General features: G+C 44.2%; 1 protein-coding gene across 1 annotated transcript in view; it reads left to right on the top strand.

Annotated features, from left to right (window-relative positions):
• RFT1 (RFT1 homolog) overlaps nucleotides 1-9784 on the top strand; it is a 33436-nt gene that overhangs the window by 6961 nt on the left and 16691 nt on the right. The window contains exons 5-6 of the mRNA XM_006754670.2: nucleotides 777-878; nucleotides 5463-5600. Coding sequence (XP_006754733.1) covers nucleotides 777-878; nucleotides 5463-5600 — 240 coding nt within the window. The remainder of the gene's footprint in view (nucleotides 1-776; nucleotides 879-5462; nucleotides 5601-9784) is intronic.

Below are 9784 nucleotides of genomic sequence, written 5' to 3'. Positions count from 1 at the left end.
AGGGAAAGAATGTTTTTTTAAAAAAATACCATTATAGTAGAGAATGATATTTTTCAGACTCGCTTCTCGAAAGGTAATATGATAAATTTAGTTCATTCACTTGAAATTTGGCAGGTAGGCTGAGCTAAAGTTTACTTCTACTATGCTATTAATGAAAAAACAGGTTTATTAATAGGGAAGGTATTAGTTTAGATAAGAATTTAAGAGGACTCTAAAGGTTTTTCAGTTAATTATATTTTTAGTTATATACTAATATTAACTTTTCTCTTTATCTTTTAAAACATATAACTTGATATGTACAAAAGAGTGTCTGTAACATACCTGTAAATCTTAGAGCATGATAACATACTGGAGGTCCCTGAGCCTACCACCCAACACAAGTAGGACATTACCAAGTAGGCATGTCCAGCCCCATGCCTCAGCCCCACTGCCAGCGCAGTCGCTGGCCCGATTTTCTATTTGTCATTTCTTTGCATCTTTTAACTCATTGTATTCGGGAAACGTGTTTACACGTTTTACGTATTTATACGTTCTACCAGCGTAGTAGAGTGCGGGACACGTATTGATACGTTTTTTATAGATTAGTGGTAGAATGCGGGTAACGTATAAATACGTAAACTAAAGTTATTGTAATTTTACTGAACGTTGCCATTTGCGCAAAAAATTAGCAAAAATGGCCCGCACCACCTGTTAGCGCGCGATAAAAACTACCCGCAAACAATGTGTTAAAATGGTTTTTAAATGTCTAAGTCATGCTCTTTACCACATGCTTGCAGGTGATTGCTGAGAGCCTGTCGGTAATCCTCAAGAGTGTGCTGACAGCTCTTCTCGTGCTGTGGGTGCCTCACTGGGGACTGTACATCTTCTCTTTGGCCCAGGTAATAGTTACAGCCTTTCACTTTTGTATACTCTGTTTGTCCGCCTGAGTTTTTCTTCTTGTTCCCATTACTACGTTCTTAATTTGAATATCTATGCATGTGAGGAAGGCTAGAAGCTCTGGATGGTCTTGACAATGCCCCTCTGCTGCCATGTTTCTCTGTGCCATGCACTGACCCACCTGGTCCCCAGCGACCTGGTGAAGGCCACACAGGAGGCCCTTTGGTCCTACATAAAAGCTCCTGTAGACACTCTGTCAGCAAGCCCAAATCAAACGGATCTTTGATTGTCTGGCTGTCTTATGGAGGATAAAAACAGCTGTATGGGGATGAGGTGGGAATCAAATTGCATGCCTGTTGTGTTGCCTGGATTTCAATCAATTGTTTTCATACTAGGAGAAAACTCCGCCAAGTCTGTTTTATTTTTTTTAGATTAACTTTTAGAGAGGGAGGAAGGCAGGGAAAGGGGGGAGAGAGAGAGAGAGAGAGAGAGAGAGAGAGCGAAAGAAGCATCAATGTGAGAGAGATACATGGATTAGAATCAAATCTGAAACCTTCTGGTGCACTGGACAACACTTCAACCAACTTAGCTGCACTTTTGTTTTAAACTTAAATTAAAATCTCCACCCTGGTCATGTGGCTCAGTAGGTTAGAGGGTTGTCCCATGCACCAAAGGGTCACGGGTTTGATTCCCAGTCAGGACACATACCCAGGTGTGAGGAGGTAGCCAATTGATGTTGATGTTTCTATCTCTCCCTCTCTCTCTAAAATAAAAAAATCAATAAAAACATTTTTTAAAAAATACATAATTCAGAGGGCATGAACCAGGTTCATTTTTAGTTTTGGTAGTTTGGGTTTCATTTCCACTTTATCTTTTCTAGTTCTAGTTCATATTTCTAGTTCTAATAAAATATAAGAGAGTACAGTGCCAATTTAAAAAATGAAACTTAAGATCAGATAGTTATCAGAACATCTTATAGTGCAAAGCAGTTTGTAATTTTTTTCTTAATGTATAGGAAGATAAGTTAAAATTTTTAGTAATGATTTATGTAAAAACCTTTTCCATGTTCTAGACAAAAACTACAAATATTTTTGTGCAACATAGAAGAGCTAGATTTAAAGTAATAGGGTGCTAAAGGTCTGGGATGGGGCAGGGGGTGGGTTGGAGGGGGTCAGTGGGGGAAAAAGGGGGACATATGTAATACTTTGAACAATAAAGAATTATAAAATAAAGTAAAATTTAAAAAGAATGAGAATTGCCTCCTAAAAGCAGTTTGAAAACAATTGCATATTTTAGACAAGTTATTTGTGATTATTTTTGCCTTGTTTTATTAGCTCCAGAACTATAGTCTCAGCATTCATCATACTTTTAAAAAAAATTATTTATTTTTAAAAATATGTTTTTGATTTTTAGAGAGAGATAGAAACATCGATGAAAGAGAGACCCTCCTGCATGCCCCCCACTGGAGATCGATCCCACAGTCTGGGCATGTGCCCTGGCCAGAAATTGAACCGGTGACTTCTTGGTTCATGAGTCAGTGCTCAACCACTGAGCCACATCATCTGGGCCCTCATACTTTTTGATGCATCCTCCCTAATAGGACAGGAGAGCCACACAGGCACCCAGTTATTGGTTGACTCTTCCTGGGAAAGGCACTTTCATTGTCACTTTCCGATGATCAGAGCTCCCTCCCAGGATATGTCATATGTAGGTCATAGTCAGCAAGGCCAGTACTGAATTTATTTGCTTCCTTATCATAGACTTCTGAGAGTTCTTCACTGGTACATTCTCTGTCAATTTATGTGTCAGAAGTCTAAGAACCAACAGCTCCTCATGTCAGCAGGCAAGCCACAACCAACACCCTGGGATTCCCTTTGTCCAACCCACTTCCAGGTTCCTCCTCAAATAACCCCTCACCCCATGGCATCAGATGTCAAATAATAGGGTTTCTTTGGAATATATAAAGAATTCTTATAGCTCAACAACAAATAGACAAACCACCGAAAGTGGGTAAAGGACTTGAATAGCCATTTCACCAAAGAAGATAGACAAATAAATGGCCAAAAAGCCCATGAGACAATGCACAACATCATTAGTTATTAGGCAAATGTAAATCAAAGCCACAATGAGATACCACTTTACACCCGGTAGGATGGCTATTATCAAAAGAATACAGAAAATAACAAGTGTTGGTGGGGATATGGAGAAATCGGAACCCCCTATAAGTTGCTGGTGGTAAAGTGAAATGGGGCAGCTGCTGTGTAAAGCAGTTTGGCAATTCCTCAAACAGTTTAATGTAGCTTGGCCTGCATGGCTCAATGGTTGAATGTCGACCTATAAACCAGGAGGTCGTGGTTCGATTGAGCCCAGGTTGGGGGTTCAATCCCTAGTAGTGTGGGTTATGCAGGAGACAGCTGACCAATGATACTTCCTCATAATGGATGTTTCTATCTCACCCTCTCCCTTCTGCTCTGAAATCAATAAAAATATATGTTTTTAAAAAGTTAAATGTAGAACTACCAAAAGACCCCTCAATTCCATTTCTAGGTTTATTCCCCAAAGAATTAAAAACAGGTGTACAAACAACTAGTACACGGATGTTCATAGCAACACTATTCCCAGTAGCTGTATGGTGGAAGCACCCTAAATGCCCAACTGATGAATGGGTAGACAAAATGTTGTGTATCCATACAATAAAATATTGTCCAGCCATAAAAATAAAACACACGGTGAACTCTCAAAACGTTATCCTAAGCGGAAGAAGCCAGACACAGAAGGCCACCTACTGTGTGATTCCATTAATATATATAATACCCAGAATAGGCAAGTCCAGAGGCAAAGAGATTAGTGGTTGCCAGAGGCTGGGGGAAATGGAGAGTAAGTGCTTAATGGGTACAGAGTTTCCTTTTGGAGTTAGATGATGATGGTGGTTATACAACACTGTGAATGTACTAAAAGCCACTGAATTGTATGCTTTAAAATGCTTAAAACAGTCAGTGTTAGGTTACGTGAATTTTCCTCAATGGAAATGAAGGGGAGAGACCATGTAGTTAGGATACGCTGCATGAAGACCTGCTACAGGTTGTTATTGTTTCCCCAGTCCTGCTCAGTGGGAAGAGGAAGCCAGGCGGGGAAGGGAGCTGGGAAAGGGTACTTATCTCAGGATGTTGGCAGCGGCGGGTGTGGCGCACAGCAGAGCTGCTGTGTCTTAGGCTGGCTTGCAGCATGAAGGGAGAAGGATGGGGGGAATTGGAAGGTGGTCAAAGGGTGCAAACTTCCAGTTATCACATAAATAGGAACTAGGTGTGTAATGTCCAACATGGTGACCATAGCTAACACTGCTGTATGATAGATAGGAAAGTTATTAAGAGAGTAAATTCTGTGAGTTCCCATCACAAGGAGAGATTTTTTTCTTCTTTTTATTGTGTCTATATGAACAGGTGGATGCTAGCTGAACCTATTGTGGTAATTATTTCACAATATGTGTAAATCAAACTCATACTGTAAGACTTATACAGTGATGTATGTCCATTATTTCTCAATAAAACTGGGGGGGGGGGGTAGTGGATGGTGGGCTGTGTTCTCAGGCATGGATGGGGCAGGCGTGGGTAGCAGAGGAGCCTGAAACTGCTAACCGGAGACTCCTCTTTGTCCTTGCTCTGTGCCTTTCTTACAAGTGTTTCCAGATTGAAAGGGGGCCTGGAGGCCCCATTTTTTCTTGAGCTCTTTTCAGGGGGAAAGAGGGGAGAAGAGAGGTTGCAAAAGGGGCCACTTTGAATATTCCTCCCCAATCTGCAAATAAAACCCCGGCTGCTGCTCCTGGCCGAAAGCCATCCTTCGTCCCAGGTGCGTGGGCTCTCTTATCATCCCACCTTTCCCTCCCCATCCTCTAGCACAGTGGTTCTCAACCTTGGCTGCACATTAGAATCACCTGGGAATCTTTTTAAAATCCTGATTTCTGGGCCTCATCCTCCAGAAATTCTGTTTCTTTGTTATGGGGTGAGGCCACAACATTAGTAACAAAGAAATAGAATTTCCGGAGGATGAGGCCCAGAAATCAGGATTTTAAAAAGATTCCCAGGTGATTCTAATGTGCAGCCAAGGTTAGAACCACTGCTCTAGCAGCTCTTGCCCTGCCCACGCACTGGGCAGAGAGGGGAGACCCAGCAGCTCAGTTCTGCCTTGTAATCATAATGTGACAGGTTTCCGGGGTCTATGGAAACTCCCCAGTGCCTGGATGTGCCCAGACAGGACACATGGATCCTCACAGTGTTCTGTCAGGCGGGAGAGCCGCTTTTTGGCCAAAAGCAAAGCCTTCGAGAACGTGTCTGACATTGGTGTGGCAGTTGGCGCTAGTGGATGTCTGTCTGGAAGTTGTGTTCTGCTTGCCCAGTCAGGTGAAGTGCGTGGAACACTTTCCCCGGTGATGCCGCGGCTGCTGGGTCTCAGTGGATAGACCAGAAGGTGCAGTTAATTAAGACTGTTCTGTTTCTTGATTGACCTTTGAGGTCAAATTTATAGCATATCTTAATTAGGACTATATTAAAACAGTGCAATTTAAACCCATTCTTTTCTTTTCCCCCCAGGTTTTCTATACTACAGTTCTGGTGCTCTGCTATGTTACTTATTTCAAAAAGTTACTGGGTTTCCCAAAATCAACCAAGCAACAAACTCTTCCTGTCTCCAGAATGACAGATCTGCTACCCAGTATTCTGAGAAGTAGAGTAAGTAATATATTTTTGTCTCTTATCATTTTAATCACAGATGTTGGTCATCCTTGAGGGAAAGAAACTATAAATTGTTTATTATTATTAGAATAGTAAAGGTAATTTAGTAGCTCATACCTTTTGAGTGCTTGCTATGTGTTCAGCCAGGGATTCTAAATCTTGGCAGTATTGACATTTTGGGCTGGATAATTCTTTGTTTAGGAGCTGTCCTCTGCATTGTGGGATGCTGAACAGCATTCTTGATTTATTTTTAATTTAATTTATGTTTTTAATTGATTTTAGAGAGGAAGGGAGAGGGAGAGAGAGAGATAGAAGCATCAATAATGAGAAAGAATCATCAGTTGGCTGCCTCCTGCACACACACACACACACACACACACAACTGGTAATCGAGCCAGCAACCGAGGCATGTGCCCCATCCAGGAATGGAACAGTGATCTCCTGTTTCATAGATTGACACTCAACCACTGGGCTGCACTGGCCAGGCACATTCTCAGTTTTTACCCATTAGATGCTAGCAGTTACCACAGCCCAGTTATAACAACCACAGACACTGCCAGATGTCCTCAGACACTGCCAAACGTCCCCTCGGAGTCGACCCATGTGCTAGGTCCTGTGCTGAGTACTCTACATGCCTTTAGGTATAACATCTCTGTGAGGCGGACGCTGTTGTTTATATTTTACAATTGAGGAACTGAGGCTTAGTGACTAAACACCTGCCCAAGGTGAAGGTCAGAGCGAGGACAGTCGCCTGGAGTGGCTTGGATCCCAGCAGACCACAAGCTATAACCATTGTGTTCCACTCTCTGTCCTGCTGTCGCTTGGTTTTCCCCAGAGCTGGCCTCTGGCACAGACATTCCAGAGTGCTGACAAAGCAGGGACAACCCCTGCGTAGTCCCTCAGCTAGTGTCAGGCCTCTCTCGGGTGACCCACTTTCCCGTGTCATCCTCTGAGGATGCCAATGTGTGGAAGCCAAGCATAGTCTTTTTCTACTCAACTCTTCACCTCTTGGTCCATCTGACCTTCATTTCCTGACTCGGGTCAGTGCTGCTGCCTGTGGCCTGGAGCTGCAGGGTGACGCCATACTGCACCGCCTCTGCGCAGTTGCTTCGCGCCCCGCTCCGTTCCGGGCTGGCCTGCTTCCTTCTTCCCCTGCCTGGTGGCTGGCTAGATATGGTGTGCTTAGTTGAGGTAAGGCTTTAACTGGACTTCTCTTTTGTGATTACTTTATTATTTTTTAAAATTTTATTGACTTCAGAGAAGAAGGGAAGAGAGATAGAAACATCAATGATGAGAGAGAATCATTGATCGGCTGCCTCCTGCAGGATCAGCCCACAACCAGTAGTGCGTGTGCCCTGATAGGAATTGAACTGTGACCTTTTGGTTCATAGGTCAGTGCTCAACCATTGAGCCACACCGTCTGGGCTACTTTAAAAAGCTGTAAAATATTTGGGACTTTAGTCTCAGAACTTATGGAATCTCGCTCTTCAACTTTTCAAGAAAAGCCAGATATGTTCTGATTTGCTAGATAAGAGTTCTCCATTCTGATCTACTAGATCTTACCTTTAATCTAAATCAACGTGGTAATTTGGGGATACCACAGTGCCTCATTCTGCCACCTGCCCCAGCGGGACTGAGCATACAGGAAAGTCCCTCCCTGAGGCTCCCTGGGGCCCACCTGTCCCGGCCTGGCCAGCTGAACCACTGGGCCAGCCCTGCCCCTGGCAGTATTTTGGGAAGGAGTATTTGGACCGTTAGTACAGACAGGAGAGGGTAATGAGTCTGTCAGGTGTGTACCTAACCCTGTGATGGGCTCAGAACTCCAAGTTTCATTTCCTTATCTGTCAAATGGTGATAAGAGTCCATCCCTCCTAACGTGGTTGTGCGAGTCAGATGAGATGGGCCATGTAAGGTGTTTAACCTGGCCTGGCCCTGCTGGGTGACCATAGTGACAGCTGATACCATCATCACCATCACACTGCTGCCCTGAGAGCAGCGCTAGCTCCACTGAAACGTCCTCGCAAGGCAGGCGCGGTGGCATTGGCGTGAGAGCGCAGTGGTGTTACCTGCAGTCTGTCCCTATAGTACCCATGCTCGCACTGCTGGGGCAGAGCCTTGGCCACGAGAAGGTTGTGTGTACCTGTCACACACCGTGGCACTGTTCCTCCTGACAAACAGCACAGCCCCTGCCGGCTGCTGGCCAGGATACAGACATACAGGGCGGTGATTGCTGGGCCTCAGAGGCTGCTGTGCCCTTGGGAGGCAGTACCTGCAGAGGCGAAGCCTGCAGGACTCTGCAGACCTCGAGTCCTATGTTAAAGGCGAGGTCATTGGGCTGCATGTGCTGTGAGGCCCCTCTGAAGACTTACGGAATTCTGTGAACGTATTGGAACTTTGGCAAAGAGCCAGATGTAATAAGTGCCAGAACTGCATGTGCCTGGCACTGTGCTGAGCACTTTACAGGGTTGTCTGCAATCCTCATAGTGTCCTGTGAAATACATTCTACTCCTTCCATTTTACGGAGGAGAAAACAGGTTCAGAGAAGTTAAGTGACTAACCCAAAATCACACAGCTGGTTTAGGACCCACTTCTCTCTAACTTCTGTCTAGTTCCATAGTGTTAGCCTCTACGCTATGTAGTTTTGCAAAAGAAATGGCTTACTGCCCCAATTAGTTAGTTATTTACTTAAAGATTTGGAAGTTCCAGGTAAAAGGATTCAGTATTCAAGTTTTTTTTTAAGAGATGAGAAAGAAGATGAATTTTTAATCCAGTGGATGACATTACCACTCGCAATACGCCTAACTTGACTCTTTGGAGCAGCTTTCTGCACTTGGGGGCTCCCTCCTATGAGACCTCAGAGGCTGCCTGTGCCCAAGTTGGGAGATTTCTTTCCAATTTTTATAGAACTCCATCTTTTTAAAGGTACTTACTAAGTCTTAAATTATGATCCTCAAATAATGACTGCTCATATATATCTTTTATATTCTCCACACTTCTGAGTGATTTAATACGGGAGGTCTGCTAATATTTAAGTAAAGCTGAGGAATTTAACCCAGCAAGCATGTATTTAGCAGTATTCTGTGTTAATCACTGTACTAGGTGCCCTGAATAGGGTTCCTGCCTTCAGAATTTGCATTGTGGTAGGGAGTTAAGATGTGTACTCAGCTAACTGCACTGCAAGACAGACAGTGTGTGTGTGTGTGTGTGTGTGTGTGTGTGTGTATACACGTGCATCTGGTGTTAACAAAATGAGGCACGATGTGTGTATGCACATGCATCTGGTGTTAACAAAATGAGGCACAGAGAAGAACTGGTAAATTCCATCTGGGCGCATCGAGGAAGGCTTCATGGAGGAAGCTGCTTTTGATCTGGGCCTTGACACATGGGTGGGCAGAGGTGAGTGACTCAGATGAAAGCAGAGTGAGCCCCAGAGTTCCGGTGCCAGACCTTCCCTGGAGGTACTGCCCATCACGCTTCACCGTCAGTTTCTCCATCAGTGCAGTGAGGCAGCGGAACGGCTTGTTGGTCAGGGGGCTGCAGGGAAATTCACGGCCTGCAGACCAGCTCAGCGATACCAACTAACCTAACTCTTGTGAAATAGGCCTCTTTTACCGTCCCACGTGACAAATCCATTCTGGACAGAATGCTAAAAGCCCAAAGAATGCACTTCTTTTCTATTGCTTCGCAGACACCTCTGAGAAGAAACCTAATCAGACTTCCTGTCTCTTTATTCTTAATGAGCATTTTGGACATAGTAAGCAGTGTAGCCATTCCTTCCGAACCATGGGTTAATTTACTTATTTTTTCTTTTTCAGTCCTCATCCAAGGACATGTTCTCATTGATCTTTTTAGAGAGAGAGGGGAAGGAAGCAAGAGGGTGAGAAACATCGATGTGGGAGAAGCATCGATTGGTTGCCTCCTGCAAGTACCCTGAACTGAGCCACTCGCTGGGGCATGGGTCTGTTTAAGTTGAAGGCGTTGGGAGAAAGAAATGCTAAAGTACAAGGTATCACATAGAGATTTTACTCTCCTAAAGAAATTTTTAAAAATAACTCAGCCATCTTCCCATTCACAGTCTACCAGCAAGTAGGCTTCGAAAGAGCCTCTCGGGCCCGCTGTAACTGTTTCCTGTAAAGAGCACAGGTCATGCTGGGGGGAGACCCCCCCCCCCCCCCTCCAGG

Source organism: Myotis davidii, unplaced genomic scaffold (genome assembly GCF_000327345.1).
Source record: "Myotis davidii unplaced genomic scaffold, ASM32734v1 scaffold111, whole genome shotgun sequence".
NCBI lineage: Eukaryota > Metazoa > Chordata > Mammalia > Chiroptera > Vespertilionidae > Myotis > Myotis davidii.
The sequence above is the reverse complement of the archived record's forward strand: the minus strand, read 5'-3'. Positions and strand labels throughout refer to the sequence as shown.